Source organism: Tenrec ecaudatus, chromosome 17, assembly GCF_050624435.1.
Source record: "Tenrec ecaudatus isolate mTenEca1 chromosome 17, mTenEca1.hap1, whole genome shotgun sequence".
Classification (NCBI taxonomy): domain Eukaryota; kingdom Metazoa; phylum Chordata; class Mammalia; order Afrosoricida; family Tenrecidae; genus Tenrec; species Tenrec ecaudatus.
Genome location: NC_134546.1, coordinates 54,443,387 through 54,459,820, shown reverse-complemented (window position 1 = coordinate 54,459,820; position 16,434 = coordinate 54,443,387). Strand labels below are relative to the sequence as shown.

The 16,434-nt window shown below is 59.0% G+C and overlaps 1 protein-coding gene across 1 annotated transcript; it reads left to right on the top strand.

Moving 5' to 3' along the window:
* On the top strand, positions 1–11,174 carry SNX33 (sorting nexin 33). Its single transcript, XM_075535325.1, has 2 exons — positions 1–2,599; positions 9,752–11,174. Exons 1-2 carry the CDS (start codon positions 1,126–1,128, stop codon positions 10,003–10,005), a joined length of 1,728 nt encoding a protein of 575 aa, XP_075391440.1. The 5' UTR covers positions 1–1,125; the 3' UTR covers positions 10,006–11,174.
* The last annotated feature ends 5,260 nt before the right edge of the window (positions 11,175–16,434 follow it).

The following is a 16,434-nucleotide window of genomic DNA, read 5'->3' as shown; positions in this document are numbered from 1 at the left end:
CCTCCTCCCCGGGACGCCTCCTCCGGAATCAGCTCCCTGCTTTTTTGTTTTGGAGCTGGGGGCTGCGAGTGCGCGCGGAGAAGGCGAGCTGGCCGTGCAGCCCGCTGCCCCCCGCCCCTCCCGGCCGGTCCCCGCAGGGCGGAACGGGACGACCGGCGGCCACCGACGGCGGCCATCTGCTCCCGGAGCCGACTCGCCTGGAACTCCTGTTGAGTGTGTGTGCGCGCGCGGGCCCCAGGGGCCGGGGAGCTGTAGGGGCGCGCGCCCCGGGACTGCGTCCCCTCCGACCAGGGTCCTCGGGCTCGGATCGGGGTCAGCGACAGGCTCCGAAACTGCTGAAGAACTAAGCGGACAAGAGTCCACCCAGCGAGTGGCCCCAAGTGGCTTCGCCGGAGTGGGGGCTGGCCTCTTAGCGGGTGGGGAGAGGGCGTACCCCCCCCACGCCCCAGGCCCGCCTCGGGCCGGTGGGCAGGGGCCGGAGGGGCCGGCTTGTTGTGTAAGGCGCAGTCCTTGTTGTCCCGGCCTGCCTCCTGGGGAAGCCGGACACATCCACCCTTGGACAGGATTCAGGAGGCCGGGCGGCCTTTCCCCTTACCCCTCTTGGATTTTCCGGATGTTTGAAAGCCCAGTAGCCCAGGAGGAGGCAGGAGGCAGGAGCTGATCTGCGGAGGAATGCGAGAGCCTCCCAGGCTCCAGCGGTGACAGGGTCTGGAAGCCGGGTGACTCCGAGCTCTGAGCTCTCTGCCTGCGTTTCAGGAACTTCGCACCAGTGGAAAGTCTTGCACTGCGAGGGCTAGTTTCTGGAGTTACTGGACTTTTTATCTGGGAGTGGGAAGAGGGAGAACCACCCCCCTCTGCTATACCCCCTTTGTCAGGGGCCTTTAAGGAGCAGGAAGGAAGGGGTGTCCCTGAGCCCTCCTTGCTCACAGTTCGGGGACAGGGACTCTGTCCTGAAGAGAGGGAGGCTGGGCAGCATCCATGGGTGCTGAGACCCCACCTTAGGCTGGGGCTGAGGACCAGAGCTGCCAAGACAGGCTGGTGTGCTGTTGGAGGCTTCTCCTCCCTCTGGGACCACCCTGGGTTGGGGGGAAACCCTCTCCCTCATTTCTACCACCAGGCCCAGCCATGGCCCTCAAAGGCCGCGCACTCTATGACTTTCACAGCGAGAACAAGGAGGAGATTAGCATCCAGCAGAACGAGGACCTGGTCATCTTCAGCGAGGTCTCACTGGACGGCTGGCTGCAGGGTCAGAATAGCCACGGGGAGACGGGGCTCTTCCCAGCCTCCTATGTGGAGATCCTGCGACCCACCACAGCTGGGCCCAAGGACACCCACTCCTCAGGCAGCCTCTCCGACTCCCTGGGCACCCAGGTGAGCCTCTACGCCAGCTCCAATGTGGCCTGCGCAGTCAGGAGTGGCCAGGGCAGCAGCTCCCTCTCCCACCAGGGCAGCTTCGAGGAGGACGATGATGACGACTGGGACGACTGGGATGACGGCTCCACGGTGGTGGACGAGCCGCAGGCTGGTGCGTTGGGCACCAATGGGCACCCCCCGCTCAACCTCTCCTACCCAGGTGCCTACCCCAGCCAGCACATGGCCTTCCGGCCCAAGCCCCCCCTGGAGCGGCAGGATAGCTTGGCATTGGCCAAGCGAGGCAGCGTGATGGGGCGCAACCTCAATCGGTTCTCCTGCTTCGTCCGCTCTGGCGTGGAGGCCTTTATCCTGGGCGACGTCCCCATGATGACCAAGGTCATTGAGACATATGCCATTGAAATGGGGCCTCTTGGCCCCCAGTGGAAGGCCAGCCCCCACCCCTTTGCCTGCACGGTTGAGGACCCCACCAAACAGACCAAATTCAAGGGCATCAAAAGCTACATCTCGTACAAGCTCACCCCCAGCCACGTGGGCTCCCCTGTCTACCGGCGCTACAAACACTTCGATTGGCTCTACAACCGCCTGCTGCACAAGTTCACGGTCATCTCGGTGCCCCACCTGCCCGAGAAGCAGGCCACTGGCCGCTTTGAGGAGGACTTCATCGAGAAGCGGAAGCGGCGGCTCATCCTCTGGATGGACCACATGACCAGCCACCCGGTGCTCTCCCAGTACGAGGGCTTCCAACATTTCCTCAGCTGCCTGGACAACAGGCAGTGGAAGATGGGCAAGCGCCGGGCCGAGAGGGATGAGATGGTGGGAGCCAGCTTCCTATTGACCTTCCAGATCCCCACCGAGCACCAGGACCTGCAGGATGTGGAGGACCGTGTGGACACCTTCAAGGCCTTCAGCAAGAAGATGGACGACAGTGTCCTGCAGCTCAGCACCGTGGCGTCTGAGCTGGTGCGGAAGCACGTGGGGGGCTTCCGCAAGGAATTCCAGAAGTTGGGCAGCGCCTTCCTGGCCATCAGCCACTCCTTCCGGATGGACCCTCCCTTCGGCTCCGAGGCCCTCAACAGCGCCATCTCTCACACGGGCCGGACCTACGAGGCCGTGGGCGAGATGTTCGCCGAGCAGCCCAAGAATGACCTATTTCAGATGCTGGACATGCTCTCTCTCTACCAGGGCCTGCTCTCCAACTTCCCGGACATCATCCACCTGCAGAAAGGTAAGACCCGGCACAGGCAGGAGACTCTGCTGGGCCCCAGGGCCCCTGCGGTGTCCCAGGCAGGAAAGACCAGCTCATCTCCTCTGCTTTATTCACTCAACAAATGTCTTGAGCACCTACTGTGTGCCTAGTGGGTACAAGGAGGTTGAGTTAGACGGGTGGAGCTCACTATTTCCGCCCTTGTGGACTCTTGGTTCATTCATCCATTTCACTACCAGGCCTCGAGCCTCTTCAAGGAATCTGCTAACACAGGATGGATCAGGTCCCAGGCCTCATCTCAGGGGAGCCCCCGGGTTCATGGTGACACACACAGATCCTGATAACAGGAACACAGAGTGGCTGCCAGCCCCCGCCCGCCTGTCCCTCCCCCATTTGTAGTGTCAGAGCCTATTTCCATCCCCCACCTATCTCCAGAGCACCCTGTCTGTGCGTGCATGCGTGCGTGCGTGCACTTGTGCTTTCCTGCAGGAGGGTTCCTGCCTTGGTTTGCAGACCAAGAAAGAATCTGGTGTCCAGGGAAGGGTGTTTGTAGCCCAAGCTGAGCCTGTCCCTTCCTCCCTCTACCTCCCCAAGGACACGTCTGTGTTGGCTCATTCCCAAGCCCAGTTTTTGGTTCTTGTGTCCCTCCTCTGCAAGGGGTGGGGGGCAGGGTGGGCCCCTGCCTGTGACCGCTGGGGCTGTCGAGGAGCTGCCAGGGAAATGACTCATCGGAGGTCAAACAGGGGCACTGGGCTGGGTCAAGGGAGTGGAACCAGGGGGCCAGGACACTGCCCACAAAACCGCATCCCACTCTGCCAGTGGAAGCCTGCTTCTGCACCTCTCCAGCCTCCCGCCCCCCACCCCCTGCCCAAGAAGTGAGTCAGGGGCGCGCTGGGCCTGGCAGGTGGCTGAGCATGGGGACAGTATCCAGGGCAGATGTCAGGAGAGAGGTGTGGCCCTCCCTGGGGCTGTAGGGTAACTGGAATAATGCCTGCTGGGTGTGGGCCCCCACTCCCTGGACCCCAAGTCCTGAGGTCAGACCTGGCTTTGGTGGATAGTTTCATTCTGGGTGGGACCGGAGGCAGGGCTCTTGGGCAAATGTGTCCCCCCACCCTCAGCACCCAGGAGAGTCTGGGGCAGTGGTTCTCAAGCTTCCTAATGCTGTGACCCTTTAATACAGTTCCTTATGTGGTGGTGACCCCCTCGACTATAAAATTATTTTCGTTGCTACTTCCTGTCATTTTGCTACTGTTATGAATCGGGCGACCCCTGTGAAAGGGTTGTTCGACCCTCAAAGGAGTCACGACCCACAGGTTGAGAACCGCTGGTTTGGGGCAAGTCAGCCTGCCCTCCCACTCCTGCCTCCTCTTCCTCCTTCCTCTGCCCCACTTTCTACCACCCACCTTCACCTCCTCCTCCTTCTCCTCCTCCCTTCTCCCCTCAGCTCCAGGAGACACAGCCCAGTTTGGCTCTGTCCCATTTGTTCGGAGTTCCTAGGAAGTGTCTCCCCCAACCACTCTGCCCCAACCTTAGTTTCCAGTGGAAATTAGCTTAGCGCAGGGGGCCCAGGGAGGGGAAGGGGCTGGCTCCTGGGGAGGGTCTGGCCAGGGCTAGAGTGATGGCAGAGAGCTGGCTCTGAGCTTCAGGGAAAGGCTGGGACAGGAGAGAAGTCAGGGGTTGGTGGGGGTGGGGTGGGGGGTGGCACTGGGGCAGGTGTGTCCTGGGGCGGAAGTGGAGCCACGTGTATCGCCCGCACTGGGCTGGCAAAGCTGGTTCAACCAGCTCCCTGGAAGGCCTGCTCCGGTGTGGGCAGTGAGAGGCAGGGGCTTTCCACAGCTTCCCCAAGCGGAGGTCCCAGGTGCCAGGACTCCCAGGCTCACACTGAAGGAAGCCCACCTGGCCTTTGGGACCTGGGGCAGGGAGACCCAGCTGAGAGAAGCCATTTGGGGGCCTACGAGTGAGGGAGGGAGGGGTCACCAGCCCTCTGGGGTGCGATGCACTCAGCCACAGGCAGAGAGAGCCTGACCTACCTTCCCTCACCCCCTCCTTATCAGGCCAAGCCCTCTGGGGTTTTGCATGTTGCACCCCAAGGCTTGTGACCTGGGGTAAGTGGAGACCCCCCACAGCCTGTCCGGGGTCCCATATTGGCTTGGTGGGTGGAACCCTTCTCCGGAGGAAGGAGCAGTGTCGGTAACCCCTGGGTTCCAGGAGTCTGGGAAGAGACCCAGGCAGGGAGTTGGGCTACTAGGATTGGGGTAGAGAAGGCTTCTGAGGGGACCTGTTTCTCCCCTCAGTCACTCTATTAGTAACATAGGATACAGTGGCTACTTGGGGTGAGAAGGCCAACCAATTGGGACCCCGCCTACCGGCCCAGCCCGTGAAGCTCAGTTGGTGGGGTGGGGGGACGGGGGTCTCTGGAGCCATGTAATTAACTGTGTATACGGGGCAGTTTTGAGTATAGGGGAGCCCCGGTAATTATCTGAGGGCAACAAGGGGAACTAGGTCTGTCCAGGCAAGCCGGGACTTGTGGTCCCTGGTGGGAGAGGCAGCAAGGGCAGGGCTCAGGTTTGGGCTCCAACCTAGGTCTCTTCCCAATTCAGGGAGATCCTGGGGTGGGGGAGCAGCCCTTTCTCAGGTGCACTGGGGTGTGCGGACCCAAGGAGCTGGAGCTGGAGTCCAGGGGTGCCTGACCTCACAGCCCAGCCTGCTTCCACTGAGCCAGGCAGTAGGCATAGGCTCCCCAAGAAGAGATGGGCCAGGAGAAGGAGGAGGGACCACGGGGCATCCCTGGAGGGGCTGGGAAGCCCAAAGGCTGGTGGCCAAGGAAAGGGGACAGACAAGGGGCATAAGACCTTGCCTAGGTCAGGTGGGTACAGCCAACCTGTCCCCTCCGTATCTGAGCTCATCTAATCCCCATTCCTTCCCCTTCCACACACCAAAAAAAAAAAAAAAAGAATACAGTACTCTCACTGTGAGCCCCCTCAGCTGGCCTGTGCTGCCAGCCACGGACAGTGGCGCAGTGTGTACACAGTGCCCCACGCCATCCTGAGCTCTCATTCCATGCCAGTCATGCTCTTCAGCACTTTCTACATCATCGCGGACTTACACTGTTCTAGAACAACCGCCCTGCCTCTGCTATGGTTCCGTCGCACGGTGACCCCTGTAGGACAAACGACAGCTGCTTCATGAGCTTTCCCAAGCTGCAAACCTTTCCGGAAGGAGAAGGGCCTCTCTTGTCTCCCTCAGCGCAGCTGGTGTGTTCGAACTGCCAACCTTTTGGTGAGCCAGCCCATCTCTTTCCCCGCTGTGCCACCAGGACTCCTTTCAAATGCAGCCTTAGGGCAGGTGGTCTGACCCCCAGCGGACCCAGGTGGAGACGCTGAGGCAGTCCACCGCCCTGGTGGTGAGCCATTGTCAGCAGCATGGGCCCGTTGGACAGCTGAGAGTTGAGACGCAGGCAGAGCAGAGCGGTGGTTTGCAGAAGGTGACAAGCTGGGGCTGTCTCCTAGGAACCACCAACTTTGCTCGGGTGCGGACTATACCTGCCGGAGGTGGGGATCAGGTAAACTGAGGGGATATGCCTGGGGCCCTGGGCCTGGGCATCCAGTTGTCTGTCCCTGCTCCTGGGTCCCGAGACCTGCAGCCCAGGAGTCTGTTCTCCTGCTCAGACTCCATCCTAAAAGGCAAGTAGAGGGGAGGCTGTACAGGTCTGAGCTCTGGGGTTCCCCCTTCCCTGACCTTTAGCCCAAAGGGTAGGGCACATCAGCTGCGCTGGGCCCCGGGATGGGGTGGGCTGTGTGGCCTTCTCTTCACCCCCAGGCCGCATGCAGGAGAAACCATTGATGGCAGGTCCACCCCACCCCTCCCACCCCACTGCTCCCAGACTTTGTCAGGCAGGTGGAATCCAGGCCAGTCCCGGGTCCCCTTTCAGGTCGGTCCCTCTTGGTGAAACTCAACCCCAGCTCCTTTGTCATGCTGCTTTCCACCCTGCTCCTTCTGGTCCTTCCTGCCCCCTCCTCCCCCCTGGGGACTTTTGTGAATGTTTCAGTCCATTGTGTGAGGCCTGAAGGAGGGGCTCCTTTACAGCAAATGTGGGGCCCCTCTCCCAGTAGTGGGATTCTTCTGGGCCAGGTAGCCCCTACTGGTGGGGCAAGATGAAGGTTGGAAGCCTCTAGGCAACCCCCTGCCTCACCCCCCCCCCAGGGCCCCATTTTCCTTGGAATTGTGGGGTGGGATGGAGATAGGGCTTTGACAATGGTCTTTGAGATTTTATCCCAGGCCTTAGGCACTGGACTTGGGGTGATTCCCCTCTTCTGCTCCCAGGAATGGGCAGTGGGGATGGACAGGGTCAAGGAGGTGGTCCAGCGGAGGCAGAGGGAGGATGGAGTCCATTTGGGGCTGGGGGCTGCAGGGTGCTTTGGGGTCTGTGTGAGCAGCCTCCAAGCCTCCAGAGGTCCTTGAAAGTGGGAGTGTTGGCTCCTCAGCCTTGCACCTGCCAGTTGCCATGGGAGCTGCCACGGGGAGGGTGTCCGTGGGACCCTTTTGGGGGAGACAAGGCCCTCTCACCAGAGCCCTGGCAGGGTGGGAGAGTGGCGCCCTGGAGCTGAGCCTTGGAGGATTGAATTTACCACTGGTGAGAACCGTGAGGTACAGAGAGCCCGTGCCCTTCCCACAGTGCACCTGCTGGGGCGGGGGGTGGGGCGGTAGGGAGGAGATGAGGCTCATTGTGCAAGTGAGGAGCTGTCATCTTGGGGATGGCCTTTCCGTAGTGTCATAGGAGAGTGGGGCCGATGTTACCTCAAATGACCTCCCTCATCTGTCAGGACCGTGCAGACAACTGGGCAAGCACATGCTTTCGGAATACTCCATCCCGACCGCCTGTGGGGGAAGAGCCAGGATCAGATGGTCCCTCACGCCTCCTTCTTATCTCTCCCACCCCTGGCAGGGCCCACAATGGCTGGCCCCTGAACTACCCACTCGGCCCAGCTGTGCTGGCTAGATTCCAGGTAGCCACACCAGGGCATCTGTTTACATCTGGGAGGAGGCGGCCGCTGGCTAAGACTGAGTCCCAGCGTGTAGAAGCTGGGGCCTGGCACCCTGAAAGCACTCCATCAACGCATCTCAGACAACTTGAGTAAGGGTGACAAGGCCCCCACGAGAGCCCTTCTTCGGGGACATGGGGACAAGCATGGGGATGAGGGGTCCAGTAGGCACTTTTGAAGCGCTTGGAGGTCCACCCATCGGCCAGTCCCTTCTCACCGCCTCAGTGACTGAGAGTCCATCCTCCCAACTCCCATCCTCACCCCAGGGGTAAGTCCCAGCCCGGGCAGACTTCACCCCTTCCCAGCACCTGCCCTGGCCAACTGCAGGCCAGCATTGCTTCAGGTGATTCTGACTCAGACCTGCCTCCCAGGGTTCCCAAGGATGTCACCCTACCAGAATCAGACTGCCTCCATTAGGCTTTCTTTTTTTTAAAAAAAAAATCATTTTATTGGGGGCTCGTAAAATTCTTATCACAATCTATATATCCATCCACTGTGACAAGCACATCTGTACATATGTTGTCATCCTCATTCTCAAAACATTTGCTTTCTACTTGAGCCCTTGGTATCAGCTCCTCATTCCCCCCTCCCTGCCTCCTCTTCCTCATGAACCCTTGACAATTTATAAATTGTTATTTTGTCATGTCTTACTACACTGTCTCACGTCTCCCATCACCCAGTTTTCTGTTGTCTGTCCCGCAGGGAGGGGATTATATGAAGATCCTTATAATCGGTTCCCCCTTTTTACCCCACCTTCCTTCCACTCTCCCAGTATCACCATTGTCACCACTGGTCCTGAGGGGTTCATCTGTCCTGGATTCCCTGTTTCCAGTTCCTGCCTGTACCAGTGTACACCTGTGGTCTAGCCAGATTTGTAAGGTAGAATTGGGATCATGATAGTGGGGAAGGGGATGCATTTAGGAACTAGAGGAAAGTTGTATGTTTTCATCATTGCTACACTGACTGGCTTGTCTCCTCCCTGAGACCCTTCCATAAGGGGATGTCCAATTGCCTACAGATGGGCTTTGGGTCCCCACTCCCCTTCATTCACAATGATATGATTTTTTTGTTCTTTGCTGCCTGATACCTGATCCCATGGACACTAGGGCTCTTTGTTAAAAGAATTCGTCAAGTATCTTTAATCTAGAACTTCACTTTGCTCTCTAGTTGCCGGTTGATGCGGTTGGATTCTTCTCCCCAGGCTCCCCCTGCTTTTCCGCCCTCTGGTCCCTGGTGTGGGATCTGAGGATGGAGCTCTGCCTGAAGCACTGGGGAGGCCCCCCCATGCCCTGCACCCCTTTCCATTCTCCAGAAGTGGCACTTGATCAGGGCCTTGAATTATGAATAGGATAGGGAGCCAGCAGGCAGAGGTACGGCGGGAGGAAAGAGCAGCTGAGTTTGATGAGCGGAGAGTCACCTGACACAGGATCAGAGCAGGAGCTTCTACGCTGGCTTCCCGAGGGTCTCACGTGCCGGCAATGAGAATGACCTTGTTCTGCAGGCAGTCGAGCGCCGAGGCCCATTGGGAGCGCGTCTGGAGCCCTGTGCGCCTTTGCATGCTGGGAGCACGTGTCTGCCTGAAGGCATGGAGGCCCACGGGACCATAGCAGCAGGGCATCGAGGAGCAGGCTGGGACCTGCTCAGCCCATGTGGATCAGGCTCTGCTGTGGGCTGCACAGACAGAATGGGGCTCAAGCCCTGTCCTCTCTGAGATCACAGCCTAGGAGGCAGGCAGTCACAGAACCCTGGGGTCCAAGGAGCCCGAGAGTGTGCCGAGCAGGCTTCCTGGGGGAGGCGTGCTGTCTGAGCTGATCATGAAAGACGATGAGGCCTGGGGGCCACAGGGACAGCCTGGGCCTGGAAATAAGGACATCTAGCAGAGATGACCGCATGGGGGCGCTAAGGATGGTACAGGTTTGGAGGCAGGAGGGTGCCTTTACTGTAGGATGTACTGGCGGAGAGGGCTTGGGGATGCACTGCAGAGAGAACCCGTGATTTGCACCATCAGGATCCAAGTTGAGCAGAGAGTGCTGTCTGCCTCTTGGGGGGGGCGGTTCAGGGTGGGCGTAGGGGGCGAACAGAAGAGACCCGAGCCCCTAACCCACCTTGTCCTCCACTCTGCCCGTGCCAGGCGCCTTCTCCAAGGTGAAGGAGAGCCAACGCATGAGCGACGAGGGCCGCCTGGCGCAGGAGGAGACCGATGGCGTCCGCAGGCGCTGCCGCGTGGTGGGCTTCGCCCTGCAGGCAGAGATGAACCACTTCCACCAGCGCCGTGAGCTCGACTTCAAGCACATGATGCAGGACTTCCTGCGCCAGCAGATCATCTTCTACCAGAGGGTGGGCCAGCAGCTGGAGAGGACGCTGCGCATGTATGACCACCTCTGACCCCAGGCCGCTGGCCCCACCCGCCCTGGGCCTGGTCACTACAGCAGCCTGCTCGCCCCACCTCTGCACCAGCAGTGTCTGGGCAGCCGGGGTGGGCCAGGTTGGCAGCCGGCCTCTCCGCCCCAGAATGGGCTTTGGAGGAGTTGTGGACACTCCCGGGGGACCCCCTTGGGCCTCAGAGGTGGGGGCACAGCAGGCGGGGGAAGGGGACCAGGAAGCCTCCAGGTCAAGACCTGGCTGCTGGCCAGTCACTTAGGGCCAGGGCCTCGCGTCAAGCCCAGCCCTCTCTGTCAGTCATCCCATGGACTTCCTTTTAGGAGGGCCAGCTACGGGAACGAGGCAGGGTGACCGCGGTGAAGTTAGGGGCTCCTGGAAGCTCGTTAGGGAAGCTGTCAGGGAAGACACCGACACCCCCACCCCCACCCCCAGAGTCCTTGACATTGGAGCAGGGTCTTGAAGAACCACAAGGAAACGGACAGAAGGACATTTGAGGAAGAGGAACCCCGTGGGCAAGGGATGAGGCTCAAAAGCATCTCCCACTTTGTCCCCTAACCTTGCTTTTCCCAAACAAGTCTGGTGCCTTCCCAGTGGGGGTTCCAGCCCTCCAGGCAGAGGGAGGGGCCTTCTTTACTCACAGTGTCCCCCTCCCTTGTTCCCCTGAGCCATCCCATGACCCCTCCCAAGGGCCCCACAGGCTGAGCTGCCTCTTCCCGTGGTTAGGGGGTCTGCGCAGCCCTGGAATAACGCCTCACACTTCAGAGCAGGCCCTGGCCTCCGCAGGCACTCAGGGGCCCCAGCCCCCGCCCCATCTTCTCTGGCTGCCTGTTCCACAGCGAGGCACCTAGGGGGGCACTGGGAACAAGCACTGCCTGCCCCCTCCTCTCCCCAAGGCTCCTGGGTCCACCTGCTCACGGCTTGCTCGGCTGTGACATGTCCCTCTGCTCCCAGGGTCAGGCTGCCTGGTATCCTCCAACCGATGTTTACATCCTCAGGGGCTGCTGCCTCCCCCACCCCTGAGGCCAAGCTGTGGTCAGCAGCAGGATGGGGGTGGGCAGCTGCCCCGCCCCCCAGGAGGTAGTGGCTGGCTCCTGGCTCCGGCTGCTGCTGCTGCTTGAATCTTTTTTTTTCCCCTTGATAAACCTTTTACAATTAAAATGACAACTTCATGACGTCTTCTGTATGGTGATTATGGGGGCGAGGGGAAAGATAGAAACCTAAGGGGTTAGATTCTAAGGAGGAGCCGGGCAGAAACCCCATGGTTGGAGGGAGCACCGAGGAAATGAGGCTGGGAAGCTGAAGTTTCTGGGTACTAGTCTCTCTTTACTCAGATGTGGGTAGCCCTCACGGGGGCCTTGGTCCTCTTGACATGGGGGGAGGACAGTGTGCTTCCAGACCTGGAGAGGCCGGTCCTGGTTTTGCCCTGGTCCAGGGAGGAGAGGGGCCAGTGTAGGGATGGTGTCCTCTGAGCAGTCCTGAGTGCCCAGCCTAGCTGTGGTTCCCAGGTTAGGGAGGCGGAGGACCCCACCCTCCATCCCAGCTGCACTCCCAAGGGTGCAGAGAGTCACTACTGGCTTCTGGCGAGCTCTGTGGGTGTTCAAGGCTGTATTGGCCAGAGGAGGAAGCCCAGTCTTTCGCCCGAGGGGCAGCTGGTGGTGGTTTTGAACTGCTGACCATGCGAGTTGTAGCCCAAGGCATAACCACTACCCTACCAGGGCTCCCTGAATGTGCCCAGTTGAGTGAAACAGGAGATCCTGCGTCGGGAAAAGAAGATTCATAAAGAACACCGTGGTTCTTGTCCAAGGCCGAGGCAGACTTGGTGGTGGGAGGCAGAGAAGGCTTTGGCTAGACCCAGGGGCAGAGGGCATTGAGGGGGAGGGAGGAGGGGAAGGGCAGGCAGGACTCCACATGCAGGGCAAAGTATTCTCCAAGGACCGTCTGCAATGGGTGTCCCTGGGTCAAAATTAGGTCAGATTTGGGACTTTTTCTGGGAAATCCCCACCCCCCTCCTGCCTTTATTTTTCCAGCCCGTACAGGGAACCAACTTCCTGCTTTGAAGGGTTTCTCCGCTCTGACCTCCATGTGGCCTTCTGTTTCCAGCCTTGGACCTCAGGGGGGACTGAGTCCCTGAGGTCAGCCTGAGCAGGCGTCTCGGGAATGCGCTTCCTAACCACAGGGCTGGAAAGCCCCCCCAGGTCCTCCATTAATGCTTCCTGGCCTTGGATATGTTCCTACTGCCTGCCTTCAGCAGGGCCCTCCCATCCTCAGGCGCTGAGTCAGGCTGACTGAGTACTTGTGAAGGCCTTGGACCTAGGAAGGACATTAGAAACTGGGTCTCTAATGGGTCTGCTCTATCGGTGGTCCTGAGGTCTGCAGGGCTGGGGTGTGTGTGTCCATGCATGCTTGTAGGTGTGGTAAGATGTCATGGTGTCTGTCTTTGTGTACATTAGGGAGTTGGGGACATGGGCATTGAGCTGGGCCGGTGGGGGATGCATCCTGGTGGTAGCAGGACCTGCCGGCTGGCCTCGGTCACATGCCAGGCAGATGCTCTGGCTCGAGCCGGTCCCAGCTGCCTCCAGTTCTCGCACTCACTTTGCTCCAGGCGGGTGGGGAACAAGGCCTCTCTCTCTGCCCTGGGCAGTTACCAGGACCTGACAGTGGGGGTAGGGCTCCCCCTGGCCCCTCTTCTTGCCTAGTCTAGGTGGGCAGGCAGGGGTGGTAGCCGGGAAGGGGGTGGTGGCAGCCTCAGAGCCTGCCTCCTGTCCCCTCATGGACTTAAAGGGTTGTGAACTACTGTGCCAGGTTGGCCCCCCACCCAGGACTGCCCGCTCCGTCCCCTCACCCCGCACACCAACATCCTTTTCCTCCCCTGCCCAAGGTCTTGGGCACACCACTGCAGCACTGCAGGCACCCAGGCCACCCCTGTGCCCAGACCATTGTCCTTCCAGTCATGTGTGTCACGCACACGGCCCATCTACATGTGTGTTGTCATCTGCTCCCACCACAAAGTCAAACAGCCTCTCTGCCATCGATTTGATGCTGACTCATAGTGACCCTGTCTGTATATAGGACAGGGGAGAACCTGCCCCTCCGGGTGTCTGAGACTGACTGTTTTGGGAGTAGAAAGCCCTGTCTTTCTCCCAGGGGGCGGCTAGTGGTATCGAACTGCTAACCTTGCGATTCGTAGCCTGACTTGTGACCACTAGGTCACCAGGGCTCCTTTGAAGTCCTAGGAGCACACAGAAGAGGTGTCTCACTGTACAAATGCACTTTACATAATTGATGTATGCATGGATTGTGATGAGTTGTATGAGCCCCTAATAAAATGATTTAAAAAAATAAAAAAGAGGTATCTCACGAAGGCGCCTGAGCCACAGGGCCACCGCCTCCTGGGCCCCAAGTCAGAAGCCCAGCTCAGCCGAGGGTTTGGAGGAGACCTTAGAGGAGCAAGTCACCCGAGGAGGATTGTTTCTGAGGGCAAGTGGAGTTAGTCACAAACCCCAAACCCAGGTCGATGCCCCTGGAGATCTGGGGGTGCAACCCAGTGCTTGGGGGAGACCCAACAGTTCCACCCTCACTTCCTAGACTTGGGGCCACGCAGCATTACCTAGCCAGCTGGGAGGTTCTCCGGTCTGTCAGCGTGGCCTGGGCTGGTCCTGTAAAGGCCCCTGGCTGAACCTACCCGCCAAGCCAGGCATCTTCCAGCTCGCTGCAGGGTCCAGGGCTGGGGCTGCAGCGCCCACTCTAGGGAGCAGGAGCCAGGATGCAGTGGGCAGGGCCAGGGCCTGGGCCTGGGCGGGAGCCACATTCCTGCATTTCTCCCCAAGCTTGTGAGGACTGAGCCAGCCCCGCCTGCCCCGCTGACTCAGGCCGGGGAGCCAGCTCCCCTCATCCCCAGCCTGCTTCCTCACCAGTGCAGTCCTGCCCTGTTCTCCACTGGTTGGGCCAGAGGAGCCCGGATGGGGGAGGCAGGGATCCAACCCCACTTCCTCTGGCCAGAGCTTCGAGGTCGGGACAGATGACTCAGGAAGCAAGGTAAGCACAGGCTTGCTTGTGCTTATTTATTATCTGCAGCGAACAGTTCCTCACACAGGTACTCCCTGCCTGTCAGGGAGTGTAAGTTGGAAAAGAGGCTTTGGTTCTGTAGGAAGGAGCTGTGGGGTTGGGGCAGAGACAGATGCCAGCCCAGGAGAGTCTCTTGGAGGCGAGAAAACAGGAACTCGTTCGCTACAGATGGATCGGCCCAAGCAAGCCTAGGCTTACCTTGCTTGCTGGGTAGTCTGACAACTGCTCAGAGTGCCGACCTTGAAACCCAACTTGGGAGTTCAACGAACTGTCTTGTTTTGTTGGTCAGTTTCAGCTGCTGAGAAGGCAGGGCCTAGTGGGACTCTTGTGGGATATTAAGGCAGCACATCCTGAGCCCCAGGGAGGGGCTGGGGTCGCCTAAGGTTGTGAAGTGCAGCCTAGGCAGGCCTGCGTGCAAAGCCCCCTCTCCCGCGTGTTCTTCCTTGTGCTGAGCTGTCGGGGAATCCCGGGATCCCGTGTATGACAGAAGGAAACACTGCCCGGCCCCGTGCCCACCTCACAGTCTGTCCTGAGTTCAGCCCATGGTGGCCACCGCTGTCTGTCTGCGCACGGAAGGTTCTTCCCCGTTTTCTCCCACCTGCTCCTTTACCCAGCCTGCCGGCCTTCCCGGGGCCGTGGTCCCTCCTGATAACACGTCCCAAGTCTGAGATCGAGTATTACCACCCTCCCTCCCGAGCAGGGTTCTGGCTGTATTTCTTCTAACACCTGTCTCTGGTTTTCCGGCAGTCCGGGTGTTTTTAAGAGTTGTCCCAGTGCCTCAGTCCCCCAGTCTTCCTTACTTGTTGCCCAGCTTGTTCCTGCCGAGGAAGCAATTGAAATAAATCAAGCGGCCTTTCGTTCTCTGGGTGAAGTCTTGGCTTTTCAGCACCTTGAAGGCGCCCGTGCAGCGACTCTGCTCTGCTGCAGTGCTGATGGGAACGTCTGGGGCACTGATTGTCCATGCATGCCACGTGAGATTCTTGGCATCAATGTTCTCTGCCGCGATCACGATGTTCATCGTCCCGTTGTGGAGATTTTGTTTTCTGTATAGTGTAATGCATTCCGACAGCTGCATGACCTTCATCGGGAAGTGCTCGAAGGTCCCGTCACCTTCAGCAAGGTTGTGTCAGCTGCGTGTGGCAGGCTGGTAATGACCCTTCCTCGGATCCCCGCCCCAGGTTCTTGCAATTCAGTTCCTTGGGTGATTGGCTCAGCACACAGGTTGAGTCAGATGGGGAAAGGATACAATCCTCCCACCTCTCCTGATCCCAGACCCTGCAGCCTCCCTTGGCTCGATTCAAACGGCTGCCTTGCGGTCCACGAACCGGAGCACAACGGGGTGTTCTGGTATTCTTGAATTTAGTCAGTGTCATGCGTCATTTGGACGAGGGACTAAGGCCAACTCAAGGGTAATTAACAACCCCAACTATGGTCTGCCTGGGCAGGAGAGTGGGCACAGAGACCAGCCACCGAATCCTGGGGAGCACCAACCACTGTCAGCTGAGGAAGAGTCAAGAGGGGGGTGAGCAGGTGTTAGGGGAGCTGGGAGGGGTCCAGGAGAGGGTGGGCAAGGGCATTCCAAAGATCATGATACAGGTTGGCATTTCAAGGGGCTTCCTTCCGTCATGGTTTCCACGGACAGTCCTCGATTCACTCTCCCTGTTCACTGGAGAGGCTGCTTAGGCCTGGCATCTTGCTCTTGTCCCAGGCCTCTCTGTGCCCCCATCGCACCACTCCAGTCCATCGACCGCTCACATTGGCCTTCCCTCAAGTTCAACTTCATTTGAAGAGTGACCTCTAGCACTTGGGGTGCAATAGCTTCTCTCTGGGGCACGGGGGGGACAACAAACGAATACATTTAACGCATTAGATACTAACGATTAATCAGATACTAATCAGACAAGCTGTGGGATCATCATAAACGAAGAAAGTAAAATGTCATCAACAAAACAGACAAGAAGCGACCGAACCAGATGTCAGAAGAGACCCTGAACTTGCTCTTGAACTTAGAGTAGCAGAAGCAACCAGCAGACATGGGGGAGGAGCAGACTTGAACAGAAGCTTTCAAAGGGCAGCTTGAGAAGACCAAGTATTCTCATGAACCCTGGGAAGACCTGGGGTTAGAAAACCCAAAGGGAAGTGTGCATTGGGTGTGGTAGTTATATAACCTTTTGTCATTTTGATAGGACTAAGAGTGAAGGGGTGGAGTCTAGCCTGTTAATCAGGTGATAGCCAATGAGGCCTCTGTGTGGGCCTGGCCTTCTCTTGAGGATTCTGGGAACTCTGGTATTTCCTCCTGGGAGGTGGGAGACTCTCTCTGCTCACTCCCTTGGAGACTCTCTACTGACAAGGCTCAGTCCCCGTGAG